General features: G+C 42.1%; 1 protein-coding gene and 1 long non-coding RNA gene across 4 annotated transcripts in view; one reads left to right on the top strand and one right to left on the bottom strand.

Moving 5' to 3' along the window:
* Positions 1–1,579, top strand: part of LOC144317127 (uncharacterized) — a 68,831-nt gene extending 67,252 nt beyond the window's left edge. The window contains exon 5 of the long non-coding RNA XR_013383030.1: positions 1,219–1,579. This is a non-coding gene — a long non-coding RNA (uncharacterized LOC144317127). The remainder of the gene's footprint in view (positions 1–1,218) is intronic.
* The window catches only part of MDN1 (midasin AAA ATPase 1), a 168,600-nt gene extending 151,785 nt beyond the window's left edge, over positions 1–16,815 (bottom strand). For 2 of the 3 annotated variants that reach the window (XM_077903067.1, XM_077903068.1), the window contains exons 1-5: positions 16,565–16,814; positions 6,697–6,923; positions 2,585–2,809; positions 1,562–1,669; positions 1,289–1,481 (exon numbers count right to left, since the gene is read on the bottom strand). In XM_077903067.1, coding sequence (XP_077759193.1) covers positions 1,289–1,481; positions 1,562–1,669; positions 2,585–2,809; positions 6,697–6,923; positions 16,565–16,666 — 855 coding nt within the window. In that variant the 5' untranslated portion in view covers positions 16,667–16,814. Of the gene's footprint in view, positions 1–1,288; positions 1,482–1,561; positions 1,670–2,584; positions 2,810–6,696; positions 6,924–16,564 lie in introns of all 3 variants that reach the window. The other variant, XM_077903070.1, reaches the window with a different exon arrangement.
* Between the last annotated feature and the right edge of the window lie 1,545 nt (positions 16,816–18,360).

Here is an 18,360-nt window from a genome sequence, read left to right as displayed (position 1 = left end):
TGAGCCAAAGTCAAATGCTTAACCACTTAACTGACTGAGCCACCCAGGTGCCCCAGGACTGGAGTTATTGAACTCTCTGCAGGGCTATTACTCTGTTATTAAGCAGGCAGGCTGGGACATAGCACCATTTTGTGCTTCTGCCCCAGTGCCTTGTCACTGCTACTCAACATCAGGCCCATCCCAACTAGAATCCTTCCCTATGTTAAAATTCTTTTTTTTTTTTTTTCCCTATGTTAAAATTCTAATGCTCCAAACCTAATCCATGTTAGGAGAATGGTTGGGGTTGGGAGGATCTTAGTGACTAGAGGAAAACACACGGGCCGCTAGAAATGCTGCTATCCTCGTGCTGGTTACATAGATATATGCAGTTTATGAATAATCATTGAGCTGTACATTTCAGATGTGCATTTTTAAATGTATATTAAGCTTTTTTAATGTTTTTAAGGTTATTTGTTTGAAGTAATCTCTACACCCAACATGGGGCTCAAACTCACAACCCCAAAATAAAGAGCCACAAGCTCTTCTGACTGAGCCAGCAAGGTGCCCCCATTATGCTTTTCTTTAAATTGTACTGCCCAATGGACAAACCAATGATTCAAGGAATGACCAGAGCTTTTTCCAAAAAGAAAACGGTGAATCTGACCATCACACAAAGTGACAACTGACTAAAGACTACTAGGGAAAACAGACTGGCTCCCAACAGTTTCCGATTATAGAGCTAGATTATAATCTATAAATCTTTCAAAAGCATGGGTCTGGAGACTCATTCTTGAAAAGAAGCTCATTTCATATGGCAGGGGATGTTCACTATACTTACTAGCCTCCCACACAATGAGTAAAAAGAATGTCGTGACATAAAGAGACTGCTGGGAGTTATACTTGAGCCTAGCCCTGTCTCTCCCAAAGAGCAACCCAAAGGTCTCCAGACTAATCATTCTGCCTTTGTTTCATATAAATATGTTACCACAGCATGTACTACCCAACATCACACAGAGAATAAATGGAAGAGCTTTGCTAAAGTTAAAAGCAACATATAGGCATCATTAGAGTTTCTAATTTAACATCAAATAGAGACAAAGGAAATATCCAAGAGAGCCCTGGGTAACTTTTTCTTAATCTCTTCTGAGTACTTCTGTAAATGGAACAGCAATTTGGCAAACTTAATTTTTTTTTTTTTTTTTAATGGCAAACTTAATTTGACTCACACTTTTAACACAGAGCCCAGCCAAAGAAAAAAGCACACTGAGTGTTTAAGGGGGAAAAAGACACCCTACTGATGCCAACATACCTGCTCTCCAGGGACTGGTGGCTGCCCAGGCAGCACCACACCACAGACAGCAGTCACTCTGGAAGAGAGGTCAGCTGAAACAAGATGTCCCTGTAAGTACTGCAGCTCCTTCTCATTACGCCAAAGGGAGGTTTCTGGATTAGCCAAAACCAAGGCCTTCTCCAAGTCCTGCAGCTGGGCCTCTTCTAGTAACCTGAGGAAAATGAGGAACTCATCAGTTACTTTAATACACAACAAAGCCACATGAACATCTCTAGGAATCCTCCTTCTTACCTCAACCTGAAATGAATCAGTTCCTCACTATTAAAAATCTTCTTAAGGAATGATAACTTGTGCTCTTCATTCATACAAGTGACCAAAGCAAGACAATTGGCTGTGTACCTGGAGAAAATTAAAGTATATAAACTCAGAACAAGCAGCTAATTCTCAAGAATAAAGAAAATTTGCTAGCCAACTAAATACTAAAAAAAGAAATCCTAGGGGCGCCTGGCTGGTTCAGTTGGTAAAGCATGCAACTCTTAATCTCTAGATGTTAAGTTCAAGCCCCACATTGGGCATAGAGATTACTAAAATAAATAAATGAAGGAATGAATAAACTTTAAAAATAAAAAAAAAAGAGAGGGACCCCTGGGTGGCTCAGCAGTTGATCATCTGCCTTCTGCTCGGGCATGAACCCAGAGTCCTGGGATCAAGTCCCACATCGGGCTCCCTGCATGGAGCCTGCTTCTCCCTCTGCCTGTGTCTCTGCTTTTCCCTCTCTCTGTCTCTCATGAATAAATAAATAAATAAAATCTTTTAAAAAATTAATAATAATTATATAAAGAAAAAGAGAAAAAGCTCAGTCAGTTCTGCCTTCTGCTCAGGTCATGATCCCGGGGGTCCTGGAATCAACCCCTGCTGGGCTTCAGCAGGGAGCCTGCTTCTCCCTCTGCCCCTCCCCCCAGGTGCTCCCTGGCTCTCTCTTGTCCTCTCTCAAATAAATAAATAAAAACCTTAAAAAAAAAAAAAAAGAAAAAGAAATCTTATAGAATTGATATATTATAATTAAGAGTACAAAATACAAATCAGGCATGATGAATTCATTTGACAGAACCTGAAAAAGGTGCACTCCACTAGTATCATCTCATTTCCCATGAAAGAGATACATGATTAAAGAAAGGCAGTAAGAAACCCAAAGGCACCAGAATAAAAATAACACATTTTACATAGCTTCCTTTCCCTCCTGACGCACAGAACTCTACACTCCCTCTACCATCCCCACACTTGAAACATGAGAAAAATCCAACAGCTACAGACCAGCGGACCAAGGTGTCATGGCTTCTGAGAAGAGGGACACACACACTCCAGTCCCAGAGCTCCCGAAACACAGACTGGTCTTGTTGCAGAAACTTGTAAGCTGCTTCCATTAGGTCCCGGAGCTTCATCCGCCTGCGTCCATAGCGGACTGGATTAGCATCTGAACTCTCTAGGAAGAGTCTCTGAAAGACTGGAGAAGTGTCCTTGAAGTACCTCAGGGCAAACCTTCAGAAAGAGATTATTTTCATTTGTTAGTGAGGATATCAAAGCATAAATTTCTACTTTGAGACAGGACAGCAGAATGTAACAGGAATTTCCAAGGGTCTGGAAACAGATACGAATACTGAAGCTACCTAGTCCTAGACAGTATCCTGTTTAACTAGGACCATGGCATGATATGCCTAAGAAAATACAAAAATCAAAAGTACTTACCCCAAGTGTTTTCTACTGAAAATACACTCATTTTCAACAAACACTTACTGACCTCACACTAGAAGCCAGACACTGTGTTAACTACAAGGGGTACAAAACCAAGGAGATACTTTCCTTGAAGAGCTTGAATCTAGCAAGGAAGATAGTAATTTACAGAAACAAGAGGCACAAAGGAAAAAGATTCAACTAAATATGGGGGAGTCCAAAAGAGATGCCTTGGTTGCATCTGAAGAGATGAACGGACTTGCACGAAACACAGAAGGAAGGCGGCTAAGATTGTGAGAGGGACAAAAACTTCAGACGAGGTGCCTGGGTGGCTCAGCCAACTATGTGTCCAATACTTGGTTCGAGCTCAACTCATGATCTCAGGGTCATGAGACTGAGCCCTGCATGAGGCTCCATGCTCAGTGCTCAGCACAGAGTCTGCTTGAGATTTTCCTTCTTCCTCTCCCTCCCCTTCTGCCCTTCCCTGCACTATTGAGCTCACACAGTCTCTCTCTCAAATAAATAAAATCTTAGGGGAAAAAAAAAAGCTTCACATTGAATTTCTTTACATAATCTTAATGTTAATCCCCTATCAGAGGCAATTTGCAAATATTTTCTCCCAATCTGTAGGCTGTCTCCACATCCTTGTTTCCTTTGCTGTGTAGCAGCTTTTTAGTTTGATGTTCCATTTGTCTACTTTTGCTTTTGTTGCTTGTGCTTTTGGTGTCACCCCAAAAAAAAAATCACTGCCAAATCTAGTATTATGAAGCAATCAATCTCTTCCATCAGCCTGTTCCTGAGTTGCATCCTTTTATAATAACTTGGTGAACAGAATCCTCAGGAGCCTACTGGGGATGCGACAGAGCAGGGGCAACAGCCATTTGAATCTGTTTTCCAGAGCAACTTGTATTGAAGCACCAAGGAAGTATACCCCAGACTCCTAGCTCAAGAAATCCCCAAATATACACTGTAATTGGGAAATAATGAGAATTCAGGAGATGGGTGGGAAAGCTTGGGACTTCAACAAGCAAGCCAACAAACAGGAATAGGGACTTGGTAAATTAACACGTGATATTCTGAAGGCGACTGGATAAAGGAGACTTAGAAGATTCAAATGGGGCTCAGAAGAGATGTGGCAGAGTAAGAAAAAGAAATTTGGGAGAAAACACACCAAAACTATTATTAATAAGTTATCCCTAAAAAGTAGGATTTCAGGGTGAAGACTTCTGCTTTTGGCAATTCTTATTATTACTTAATACATTATTACTTAAATATACTACTTTTGTAAAAATAAGACATTTTTTTCTTCGCAAGTATACTGTCAGAATAATTCTTCAGGGGAAAGAGGCTGGTATTCCACTAGCTCGGACGCAGCTAATGTTGGCAGCACATGTGGGACTAGGTGGACAGTAACAAGTATGCAAGCATGGCAGCCTGGGTGGCTCAGTGGTTTAGCGCCCCCTTCAGCCCAGGGTGTGATTCTGGAGACCTGGGATCGAGTCCCACGTGGAGCCTGCTTCTCCCTCTCCCTGTGTCTCTGCCTCTCCCTCTCTCTGTGTGTCTCATAAATAAATAAATAAAATCTTAAAAAAAAAAAAAAAGTATGTAAACAGATAAGCAGTAACCAAATGGTCAACCTGACCCAGGAGGTCTTTGAGGAAGATAGGGGGAAATGAGCAGAGTGTACTGGCAATGATCCTCCATCTGTGCAGCAATGGGGAGAAGAGAACAGTGATCCAATCTAAGCACACAAAAGGGAGTCTGGTCAATACTCTCTTCCAAACTTATTTGACTACAGTAGCACCCTTTACTCTAGAGACCCATCATTTTCAAGGAGTGCTCTAAAATTCTGGTCTAAACAATGACAGATGAACCGATAAAGTAAAGCATTTTTAGCCAGAGAATAATAACATTAGTTTTTTCCCTAAAGAATATTCAAAGACTTCAAAAAAAAAAAAAGAATATTCAAAGACTAAGGAGAAGGGGAGGTCTCTTTCCTGTAGTATGATAAAGAGTCATAAGGTCCAAAATGCAACATGGAATACCACCCAGTTAAACATCTAATCTTGGACAAGCCACTTGGGCAACTCATCAGTCTTCCTACCATCTAGAAATAAGACCTGTGATCCAGTTCCGGCCCTGACACTTAGGACAATTTAGTTAACCTCTCTAAAGACTTAAAATAACAGTAATAGTGCCTGAAGATGTTATAATATAAAGATTAAAGAACGCCTTACTGGCTCAGTCAGAAGAGCATATGACTCTTGATCTCGGGGTTGTGAGTTCAAACCCCACAGTGAATGTAGAAAGAAAAGGAATAAACAAAGAAACTTAAAAAAAAAAAAAACAAAAAAAAAAACAGGAAACAGTCCACCACTAAATGCAAATCAAAGAATAAAAAGATAACATATAGCTACATACCTAAATGCTATATAATCCTGTATAAATATTACTAAAACACCACCATTGGGGATCCCTGGGTGGCTCAGCAGTTTGGCGCCTGCCTTTGGCCCAGGGCACAATCCTGGAGTCCCGGGATCGAGTCCCCGTGTCAGGCTCCCAGCATGGAGCCTGCTTCTCCTCCCTCTGCCTGTGTCTCTGCCTTTCTCTCTGTGTCTCTCATGAATAAATAAAATCAAGAAAGAAAAGAAAAGAAAAGAAAAGAAAAGGAAAAAGAAAAAGAAGAAAGAAAGAAAGAAAGAAAGAAAGAAAGAAAGAAAGAAAGAAAGAAAGAAAGAAAGAAGAAAGAAAGTTAGTTCTCTTTTCTCAATTAAAAAAACTCTAACACTCACTTTACTGCCCCTTTGACAATTCCACACAAAAGGTACTTTACTATTAATTTAAAAGGCAAAGGTAGATAGTGTGGTATGAAGCAATAGACCCCAGCTATTTGGGAGGATGAGGCAGGACTGTAGTTCTGGTCTGTAGTGCACTATGCTGATCTGGTGTCCATGATAAATTTGTCATCAATATGGTGACCTCCCAGAAGTGGAGGACCACCAGGCTGTCTAGGGAGGGCTGAACCAGCCCAGCGTGGAAACAGAGCTGGTCAAAAGAAAATCACATTAGAATCCAGTTCTAATACCACTTCTTACCATACTGCTTCGGATAGATTGTTATAAAGTCAGAACGGACACCAGAACTCTTCTGACTCCTGCAGCTGCTCTAGCAAGCAAAAAATGGCATACATCTGAAGTGAATGCTGTAACAGCTTCAACTAAAACTCATTTAAATCAGGGCACTTGGGTGGCTCAGTTAGTTAAGCCTGTCCGCCTTCAGCTCAGGTCATGACCCTGCACTGGGCTTCCTGCTCGTGGGGAACCTGCTTCTCCCTCGCCCTCTGCCTGCACTCTACCTACTCTCTATCACATAAATAAATAAAATTATTTTTAAAAATAATAAAATAAAACTCATTTAAATCACCTTATATGGATGTCTCACCAAATGATACAATCCTTGAAGATAGGGAACCTATCTTGGCCATTTTGCCAGACCGGTCTTGATGGCCAAGATTTAAAAGAACCTAGTAAATGGTCACTAAACTAAGCTAGATAAAGGGATTCCACTGTGATCATTTTTATAAAATAGTACCACCTATATTTCTTCTTATATTTCCCTTCTCCTCAACTCACTCCTTCTTACATCCCAAGTTCTACTATCTCAAGGAGAAATGTAAAGAAAAAACTGTTACTCACGGAAGGATGTCAGGATGGTTACAGAGGAGTTTGCTCATTGACACACAGAGCCTTTCGTGTAAATCATGGTTGACTTGGCCTCCAGCTTTAATGGCCTCAGCATTCCTTTCCAGCAAATCCAAAAGAAGAGGGCGTAGTTGGCGACCAACCAGCACAGTACAGTCTTTATCCAGAAGTAATTGTGCTAAGGTATTCAGGATACACTGGCGATCTTGAGGTGTCCACACCTGAGAGAAAGGCAAAACAAAGTCTATGTGAATGCTACTCATTTGCACTGCTACAGAAGAGCAAAAAGTCCTAGCTTGGAATTAAAACATCCAATTTCCAGATTTCATAAATGAGTTTACCTTATAAAACACAGTGAAGGTTTTTGCAATAGACGATTACAGTGAATTTAATGTAAAAGGCTGTTACAAAGAAGTTTCAGTCCACTGGGGTTTTAGCAAAAGGACTGATACCTGAATTCCATGTAAAATGCTACACAGCTTCCCTGAAAAATAATCTGTCTCATGGTCTCAGCACTTCCCAGAAATTCCAATGTTTCCCACAGCTCCTTTGCTCTTGAAGGAAAACAGAAATTGCATGGGTTTGGGCACCAACCTTGCAGTTATTATGTAAAACTGTCAACTCTCTTGAGGTAAGGATAGAGATTAGAAATCAATTCCTCAAAATGAATGAGGACAGCCTTATGAAGGCTTCAGCCTCGAAGAAATAAAACAGATCCAAAGGAGACAGTCATACTTTGATATGAAAGATGAAACAGACCACAAAATTCTAGTGCCTGGATTCAGAATGTCCATAAGAGTAACAAAGAAAACTGAAAAAGTGTGTGAAAAGTCTCATGTTGCTAGTGTGCATGGAGGCCTATACAATCCTTGCGGCCAACAATGAGATTGTGGGTTTAAACTGTTTAAGGGTCATACCCTCTGACCCAGCAAATCCAATGCTATGAATTTATCCCAAGGAGTTTCATACTAAGGAGTTTCATTTTTACATCAGATGTAAAAATTTAACAGTTTTCCAAAATTATCTCTCAGAAAAAGGCCACCTTACACTTAAGCTCTTAAAAAAACTTCCAAAATATACAGCATTGACTTATAAAACTAATTCTGAACAAAACACTGATTGGAGGAAGATATTACATTGGAACAATTTCCATCAATATTAGTCCTCCAAGGACATTTAACAGATTTGGTCATGATTCACAGGAGCATGATATGACATTTTCGATTGCTGAATGTCCCTATAAATAAATAAAATAAATAAATAAAAAATAATAAATTAAAACAAAATAAAAAAAAATAAACAAATAAATAAAAAAAATAAAAATAAAAAAGTCCACGAAAAATATCACTTAAAAAGTATACAGTAGGGATGCCTGGGTGACTCAGTCAGTTAAGCATCTAACTCTTGATTTCGGCTCAGGTTATGATTTCAGGGTTGTGATCGAGCCTTGCCTCTGGCTCCATACTGGGCGCACAGCCTGCTTAAGATGCTCTGTCATGGGACGCCTGGGTGGCTCAGCAGTTGAGTGTCTGCCTTCGGCTCAGGGTGTGATCCTCAGTCAAGGGATCCAGTCCCACATCGGGATCCCTGCAAGTAGTCTGCTTCTCCCTCTGCCTGTGTCTCTGCCTCTCTCTCTCTGTGTCTCTCATGAATAAATAAAATCTTTAAAAAAAAAAAAAGATTCTGTCTTCCTCTGCCCCTCCTCTCAAAAATATAAATAAATAAATAAATAGTATTCAGTAACTAGTTACAAAGTGAAAAAAAAGAAACTTCATCTACAAAATGAATGAAAAAAACCATAACTCTCCAGGACATGTTCTACAAATGGATACTTGCAGGTTGGGGAAAAAAACCTCCAGAGAGAGTATCATTTCATGAGCTTTATCTTCAAAAGGTGATATGGAAGTGCCTGGGTGGCTCAGTCAGTTGAGCACCTGACTGTTGATTTTGGCTCAGGTCATGATCTCAGGGTCTCAGGATCGAGCTCTGCATCAGGCTCCACACTCAGCAGAGTCTAGCTGAGATTCTCTTTTTCTTCTCCCTATGCCCCTCCTTCCTGCTCATTCATGAGCGTGCTCTCTCTAAAATAAATAAACAAAATCTTAAAAAAAAAAAAAAAAGTAACCTGGAAAACTGTGTTAGAAGAAATAGATAGTTAGCCTTTTTTAAAAAGGAAACTCTAAGCCCAACATAGGGCTTAAACTCCTGACCCCAAGATCAAGAGTCCCATCCTCTGGGGCACCTGGGTGGCTTAGTCAGTTAAGTGTCTCTTCCGCTCCAGTCATGATCTCAGGGTCCTGGGATGGAGCCCCGTGTAAAACTCCCTGGTCAGCAGGGAGTCTGCTTCTCCCTCTCCCTTTATGCTCGCCCTTTCAAATAAATAAAATATTTAAAGATAAAAATAATTTAAAAAAACAATAGAAAGAGTCGGTAGTGCTCTACCAACTGAGCCAGCTAGGTGCCCTTAGACATTTAGCTTTTCAAAAACCAACTTCAATCCATCAATCTTTTTTGACATATACTCTACATATAATTAAATGCACCCATTTATAGTTTGATGAGTTTTGACATATATACACACCCATGCAATCACCACCCAATAAAAGTATCAAACCCAAAGTTCCCTTATGTTTCTTGGCAGTCAATCTTCTCACCAATAATATGATTTTACGACCATAGATTAGATATGCCTAGTCTAGAACTTTATGTAAATTTAATCAGGGCATGCCTGGGTGGCTCAGCGGTTGAGCGTCTTTGCCTTGGCTCAGGATGTGTGATCCCAGAGTTCTGGATGAAGTTCCACATCGGGCTCCCCACAGGGAGCCTGCTTCTCCTCCCTCTGTGTCTCTGCCTCTCTCTGTGCCTCTCATGAATAAATAAATAAATAATCTAAAATAAATGAATGAATTTAATCATGCAGTATGTGCTCTTTTCTGTCCAATTTCTGTTGTTCAGTATAATGCTTTTGACAATCATTCATGTAAATAAATGCTTCAATAGTTTATTCCATTTTGTTACTACTTTTTCACTGTCTGAATAAACCACAACTTTTTTTATCCATTTGCATGTTGATAGATAGCTTCACTGCTTCACTGTTTCCAACTATCATCCAAAAAGCTACTATGGGAGCACCTACCTCAGTGACTTAGTGGGTTAAGTGTCTGACTTGATTTTGGCTCAGGTCATGATCTCAAAATTGTAAGATCAAGCCAGGCATTGGCTCCCTTCTGGGTGTGAAGTCTGCCTAAGTTTCTCCTTCCCTCTGCTCCTTTCCCTCCTCTAACCACCCCGCTTAAAAAAAAAAAAAAAAAAAAAAGCTACTATGAACATTTAGGTACATATATTCAATGCTTTCTTTTTTTGTACCAGTTGTAATATATTTTACATTACCTAAGAGTGAGATTGCTAGGTCATATACCTATATGCTTAATTTGAATATAAATTTTAATTTAACTTAAAAAAATTTTAAGATTTTATTTATTTGAGAGAGCGTGTGCACAAACACAAAGCTGGAGAAGAGGTGGGGTGGGGGGGCGAGGAGCAGAGAGTAGAGGGAAAGCAGATTTTTTTTTTTAAGATTTTATTTATTCATTCATAGAGACACAGAGAGAGAATGAGAGACTGAGACACAGGCAGGAGAAGCAGGCTCCATGCAGAGAGCCCGACGCGGGACTCGATCCAGGGTCTCCAGGATCACGCCCCAGGCTGCAGGCGGCGCTAAACCGCTGCGCCACCGGGGCTGCCCCCCAACTTGTTTTAAAGTTAAACGTTGAGGGGTGCCTGGCTGGCTTAGTTGATAGATCATGTGACTTTTTTTTTTTTTTTTAAAGATTTTATTTACTTGAGAGAGAGACAGAGACAGACAGTAAGAGGAGAGCACAGACAGGAGGGGGGAGGGAGAGAGAGAAGCAGACTCCCCACTGACCAGGGAACTCCACAGGGGGCTTGATCCCAGGACCCTGAGATCTCTCATGAATAAATAAATAAAATCTTAAAAAAAAAAAAAAAGTGTCTTGAGTTCAGCTCAGATCATGATCTCAGGGTCCTGGGATCGAGCCCCATCCGGCTCTGTGCTCAACAAGAAATTTTTCTTTTTTTAAAGATTTTATTTATTCATGAGAATAATAAATCTCCTGATCCTGGAGACCTGGGATCAAGTCCCACATCGGGCTCCCTGCATGGAGCCTGCTTCTCCCTCTGCCTGTGTCTCTGCCTCTGTGTGTGTGTGTGTGTCTATGAATAAATAAAATCTTTAAAAAAAATAAAATAAAAAAATAAAACAAGTTGGGGATCCCTGGGTGGCTCAGTGGTTTGGTGCCTGTGTCTCTCATGAATAAATAAAATCTTTTTTTTTTTTTTAATAAATAAAATCTTGGGATCCCTGGGTGGCGCAGCGGTTTGGCGCCTGCCTTTGGCCCAGGGCACGATCCTGGAGATCCAGGATCGAATCCCACATCAGGCTCCCGGTGCATGGAGCCTGCTTCTCCCTCTGCCTATGTCTCTGCCTCTCTCTCTCTCTCTCTGTGACTATCATAAATAAATAAATAAATAAATAAATAAATAAATAAATAAATAAATAAAATCTTAAAAAAAAAAAAACTTTAAAACAAGTATTTGTACCAGTGTACACTCACCAGCAATGCCTGAGACCTCTAGCCGCCAGGTAACTTCACCAACATATAGTATTGTCAGTTATAATTTTAGTCATTCTAGTGGAGCGAGAGTGGTAGCTGGTGCTTTTATCTGCATTTCCCTGATGCCAAAGATGTTGAGAATTTTTTCAAGTGTTTAGTCGCCATACGTTTATCAACTGTTGTGATGTTTGTTCAATCTTTTATTCATTTTCTTAAAGATTTTATTTATTTATTCATGAGAGAGAGAGAGAGAGAGAGGCAGAGACACAGGAGAGGAAGAAGCAGGCTCCATGTAGGGAGCCCAACGTGGAACTTGATCCCAGGTCTCCAGGATCAGGCCCTGGGCTGAAGGTTGCGCTAAACCGCCAAGCCACCTGGGCTGCCCTCTTTTATCCATTTTTAAATTTGGCTGTTCACATATATTCAATGCTTTGAAAATGTTATGAATTTCCTTCCAATTACTCCTCTAGCTGCATTCCACAATTTGTTTAAATTATCATTCAATTCAAAATGCTTTCATAGGGGCACCTGGGTGGCTCAGTAGGTTAAGCATCTGCCTTCGGCTCAAATCATGATCTCAGAGTCCTGGGATCCAGTCTCATGTACTTCTGGCTTCCTGCTCAGCAGAGGAAGTCTGCTTCTCCCTCTTCTTCTGCCCCTCCCCACAGCTCATGCATGCATGCACATGTACTCTCTCTCAAGTAAATAAAATCTTCAAAAAAATACTTTCTGATTCTACCAGTGATTTTCCTTCAACCATCTTTAATTTTGTTTTGTTTTGTTTTGTTTTTTAATTCCTAACATTCAGGGTTTTTTTCCTAATTTAATTCCATTGGGGGGCAGCCCCGGTGGCTCAGCGGTTTAGTGTCGCCTTCAGCCCAGGGCATGATCCTGGAGACCCGCGATCGGGTCCCACGTCAGGCTTCCTGCATGGGGCCTGCTTCTCCCTGTGTGTCTCTGCCTCTCTCTGTGTCTCTCGTGAATAAATAAATAAAATCTTAAAAAAAAAAAATCCATTGGGATCACTGAATATCTCATGTATGACTTTAATTCTCCTAAATTTATTAAGACTTATTTAATGGCTCAGAGTATGCTCTATCTTGGTGAATGTTCCAGATGAGCAGAACATGTATTCCACAGTTACTGGGCACAGCATTCTATAAATGTCAATTAGATAAGGTTTACTGATAGTGGGTCTTCCACATGCTTAGTGATTTTCTGTATTTCTTCAATCAATTACTCAGGACAGGATGTTAAGTCTCCGATTATAATTGTGAATTTGTCTGTTTTTCCTCCTCTGTCACTTTTTGACTCATGTATTTTGATCTTCTGTTATTAGGTATACAAATATTTAAAATTTATTCCTTAAAATTCACACTGTGAGGCTATCGCATGCATTATAACATATTTGGCAACACTCCTGGCCTCTAAATACTACGTGCTAGAAGCAACCCCACCAGCAGTTGTGACAACCAAAAATGTCTCCAGATTTGCCCTTGGGGGCAAAATTACCCCAGTTGAGAATCACTAGGCTGGATTTAAAAACATCTGAAACAAAAAAATGGAAATAGAGCTGACAGAAAAAAAAAATTCTTTTAAAAGCTTTTGTTTTGGGAGCACCCGGCTGTCTCAGCTAGAAGAGTATGAGACTCCTGATCATGAGTTTGAGCCCCACGCAGGATATAAGGACTCAATAAACTTTTTTTAAAGAAACTTTTAAATTTAAAATTAAAAAAAAAAAAAACAAAAAAACACAACACCTCACATACTATTTTAGAAAGCTTGGATATTTATTCTAGAGACAATGGGGAACTTTTATACAAAATACTTATAGAGTCAGATGACTTATTAATTATAAGTATATTAAACGACCAGAATAGGGGACCTATAGGTAAAAACAATAAGTTAGTGGTTGCCTGGGGGGATGTGAGAAAGCACAGTGATGGGGGTAGGGCGGTGATAGCTAAAAAAGGTATGGGGGCTTCTTTTTGAAATAATCAAAGTGTCGGGGCTTCTGGCTTGTGCAGTTGAAAGAGCATGCAACTCTTGTTCTCAGGGTCATGAGTTTGAGCCTCACATTGGGTATAGAGATTACTTAAAGAAAAAAATTTTGTTTAATTTTTTAAAAGGATGAAAATGGGGACGCCTAGGTGGCTCAGCTGTTGAGCGTCTGTCTGCCTTTGGCTCAGGGCGTGATCACAGGTCCGGGGACTTGATCCCCCGCATAGGGCTCCCTGTGTGGAGCCTGCTTCTCCCTCTGTCTCTACCTCTTTGTGTGTCTCTCATGGATAAATAATTCTTAAAAAAAGGGACACCTGGGTGGCTTAGCGGTTGAGAATCTGCCTTCAGCTCAGGGCGTGATCCTGGAATCCGGGGATCGAGTCCCACATCGGGCTTCCTGCGTGGAACCTGCTTCTCCCTCTGCCTGTCTCTCTCTCTCTATCTGTGTGTGTGTGTGTGTGTGTCTCATGAATAAATAAAATATTTTTTAAAATAAAAATGTAAAAAAAAATCTTAAGAAAAGAAAAAGGATGAAAATAAACCTGAGCCAAAGCCAAGAGTGGGACACTTAACAGACTGAGCCACCCAGACACCCCATGATTTTTAATAGTACATTTTTCTTAAAAGCCCTTGGAATGTCCTGTGAGGAGAATGATAAAAGTGTCTTTTGTTGTATTAAGGAAGTGAATTTTATGAGGTTTTTAAAGTTAAGTTCTAGGCCCAACGTGGCCCACCACCCCAAGATCAAGAGTTGCATGCTCTACCAACTTATGCCAGCCAGGTGCCCCACAAGTGAATTCTGGAAAGTACCCAAGGGCTGGTTGTCTAGAGAACCAACCAAATCATTAGTGTTGGACTTTCAGTCATACACCCACCTCCACCTCAGGCCATGGTTGGATATAGTTCCAACACCAATGGCTAAAGATTTCATCAATCATACCTAAGTAACAAAGCCACCTCAAAAACCCAAAAGGACTTGATCGGGATGGCTTCCAAGTTGGTGAAGACATGGATATGTGTAGAAAGTGCCACCTCTGGAGAGGGCATGGAAGCTCTGCACTCCTTCTCACATACCCTGTCCTATGCATCTCTTCCACCTGGCAGTTGCTGAATCTGCTTCTCTCTCTGTCTCTTATGAATAAATAAATGAAATCTTTTTTTAAAAAATTCTTATTTCAGATCCCAATTGCAATGAGAATCATCTTTCAAAGGTTATTGCTTTACAATAAAAATGGTTTTGTTTCCAAAAATAGGAGAAATACAGACTGGCAACACAATCAACTCTTCTGAGTGAAAAATCTTAAAATTATTACTGAAAATGGCTCAAGGAACAAACCTGAGAAGACATCTCAGGACAGAATTTGACAATGTGAAGCAAAGAAAAGGGAGAAGCAAAGGTGTTCAAATCTCCTTAATTCAAATGAACTTTTTTAAAGATTTTATTTATTTATTCATGAGAGACACAGGCAGAGGGAGAAGCAGGCTCCACGCAGGGAGCCCGACGCAGGACTCGATCCTCGATCCCAGGTCTCCAGGATCACGCCCTGGGCTGCAGGCGGTGCTAAACCGCTGAGCCACCAGGGCTGCCCCCTCAACTGAACTTTCTAGTAGCTTTCAGATCCAATACTATTTCAAATACAATCTCAGAATCCACTTGAGTGGTTCTCACACTTAGGTGTATCAGATTCTCTAAAACTTTATCTCCTAAAGACTACAAACCCTTTCCCCACGCTACTCCCAATACATAAACACCAATTTTACATTCAATAACAGCAGTGGGGAAACATCAATCTCCTGTTGCTGGTTCATGATCCCCGGAATCAGAATCTGTGCTTTGAATTCTAAAGCCCACTTACAGAAAAATACCTCTAGCAACAATACATAATTCAGGGGATCCCTGGGTGGCGCAGCGGTTTAGTGCCTGCCTTTGGCCCAGGGCGCGATCCTGGAGAGCCAGGATCGAATCCCACGTCGGGCTCCCGGTGCATGGAGCCTGCTTCTCCCTCTGCCTGTGTCTCTGCCTCTCTCTCTCACTGTCTGCCTATCATAAATAAATAATTTTTAAAAAATACATAATTCAGGAGCCTGTAACGAAAAGCTCAGCTCACGCGAACGGATTATCTCTTCCTTAGTCCAACCCATCAAAACTCAGTTCTCTTTCTACAGCTCACCATTTGATTAGGGATTCCCTTCACTGGGTCTCAGAAGCCAGAAATTCCAGGCTATCTTGACTCCTCCGTCCCTTTACTTTACACTTTCAATTTGTTGTCACCAAACAGAAATGCCTCTCGTGTCAATTCTCTGCTGCTCCGGACCCAAAATACTCCCGTTACTTCCTAAGCAATGCCATATGTATGTGTACAACGCATTAATGACTTAAGTTAGATACTGGAGTTAGAAGAGAAAAAAAAAAAAAAAACCCACATTTTCTACTCTCAAGAAGCTCCAAGATATTGGGGGTGGGGAACCTTTAAAAAAGGAAATTAAAATACAACGTGAGAAAAAATGCATGATAAAGGTCCTCCACTCAGACAGCAGGGAGTCCAGAGAAGGCTCTTAAAAGGCCAAACACCCACTTCCTAGAAGACTCTAATTCACCTCATAACGCATACGGTTAATGTCACAGATCGTACTCGCTGTCTTGCTTTGTCCTTCAGTTGTTTTGTGTTTATGAACTGTCTCCAAAAATAGACGCTGTATTCCCCTGCGGGCAGAGACCGTAACGAATTTCTCCGTCTCCTCACGGAACCGCACGGTTACCTCACGTAAAGCAGGAACGCAATCAATACGTGTCTGCGGGCCCGAACTACGGGATGGGACGGAGAGGGGAAAAAAAAAAAGAAGTCACCCAGACTAACGGGGGCGGCTCAGGCTTGGCACACTTAAGTAAAACACATGTCAAACGGGCTGAGATCCAACTCCAATCGCAGGAAAAACCAAGCACGTTTCCTTCGGAAGGCCGTGTGCGCCACAGAGCGCTCGGCCGCTGCAGGGGACGGAAGGGTCTCTCCGGTAAGCACGAAAGGCTTCTTCCAATTTCCTCAGACGCGCGCGGACGTCCCCGCCCCTGGCCCGCCCTGGGGAGGGGGCCTGGAGGGCAGAACGCCGAACCTCCGTACCCCGAGCGTAGTGCGTCTCGCTCAGGGCCGCAGGGCACGCGCCACGGGGGCGACAGGGTCCCGGCCCGGCGACTTCCATCCGCCCCCCCCACCTCCCCCTGCTTTTACCTGTTTGGCCAAGAACCTGCCCAGTTCGCTACGGCTCTTCTCGTTCTTGGCAGCGAGTAAGCGCAGCGGGGCAGCCGCCACCTCCAGGAAAAGGTGCTCCATGTCCGCAGGCCCTGCTGCCCCCGGCGGCCCCCAGCGCTCCCTACTTAGCGCTCGGAGCCACCCCCCCCGAGCCGCGGAGGTCGCGCGCGGCAAGCGCCAGCAACTACGCCCCCGGGGAAAGCCGAAGCGGCAGCCCCGCAGACACCGGGAGAACTGCAGCACACGTGGGGGAGCACGCGGCGCCCTGCGTCATCAGCCCGCGACCGCGACCGCAAGGGCAGGGCAGCCCCAGCCCCGCCCCCTCGGCGGCGGAAACGGCGAGAGTCACGCCCGCGCCACTTCCGGGAGGGAAACTGGGGCCGACCGGTCTTGCGGTCCGGGTCCCGAGGGTACCGTGATGGGAGGTCTCAGGGACCACGTGTGGCCGGACCGCGCGATCGGAGGTTCCGCTAGGCCCGAAGCCGGGGAGCCCTCGGCCCATCGTGTCTCCCTCCGATGGAAATTTCTCGCACACAAGCACACCCCTTGCAATATTCTTAATATATATATATAATATTGGAATATTTATATATAATATGTATATTGGAAATAAGTGTTCAGTTAGGGAATATTTAATGAAACTGGTATATACGTTATAGAATATTCAGAAGCCGTTGAAGAGTGGAATAGAAGCGTACACGAAAGCTCATTTATGGGAAGTTCAAGAACAAGCCAAAATAATGACAAAGTCGAGCTAATGGTTGCCTTCGGGAGTATTGACAGCCCAGGGTCCTGAGGGAACATGGTGCGGTGATGGAACGGTTTCATGATCTTCCTCTCGGTGGATTGGAATGGTTACTCTGGTAGAGAAATTTTTAAAAGCAAAAAAAAAAAAAAAAAAAAAACTCTGCCCAAGGTTTGTGCACCTTGTCCAAATTATGCCTCCAAAATGGGTTTTAAAAGCAAGTAGAAAAAATAAATAATAAATAAATAAATAAATAATAAATAATAAATAATAAATAAATAAATAAATAAATAAATAAATAAATAAAAGCAAGTAGAGGGGCAGCCCGGGTGGCTCAGCAGTTTAGCGCCGCCTTCAGTCCAGGGCCTGATCCTGGCGACCTGGGGTCAAGTCCCACGTCGAGTCCCACGTCGAGTCCCACGTCGGGCTCCCTGCATGGAGCCTGCTTCTCCCTCTGCCTGTGTCTCTGCCTCTCTCTCTCTCTCTCTCTCTGTGTCTCTCATGAATATATAAATAAATAAAATCTTAAAATAAAAAAATAGATCTCTAATAGCAAGCGTATACTGTGATGGAGTCTTTTAAAAATGTATTTGAATTTGAATTTTCTTTCCCTAGGGTTTTGAATGTTTGCTTTTGGGGGAACTCAAAAAGCACAGAACTTCTAGAACATCCAGAAGTAGGAAACTGTGAAAATGGGGCAAAAAAACATTTCCAAGAACTAGGGAACTGTGGAAATGGGGCAAAAAAAAATCTCCAAATAAATTTTAAAATTTCCAAGAAGACTGAGAAGGTCCCCTGAGGACCTAGCACAATGAATGAAAAATTACCCACGTTTGAGGAGTTACTCATTTTTCCCCCCTGGATATCTCCCATGTATATGTGAAGTGTTCATGTTAATAAACTTATGTGTGGGGGCATCTGGGTGGCCCAGTGGTTGAGCGTCTGACTTTGGCTCAGGTCGTGATCCAGGAATGGAGTTCCACGTCACGTTCCCTTCATGGAGCCTGCTTCTCCCTCTGCCTGTGTCTCT

This window comes from Canis aureus, chromosome 7, assembly GCF_053574225.1.
Source record: "Canis aureus isolate CA01 chromosome 7, VMU_Caureus_v.1.0, whole genome shotgun sequence".
NCBI classification, from domain to species: domain Eukaryota; kingdom Metazoa; phylum Chordata; class Mammalia; order Carnivora; family Canidae; genus Canis; species Canis aureus.
Note: the sequence above shows the minus strand (reverse complement) of the source record. Positions and strands in the feature narration are given on the sequence as shown.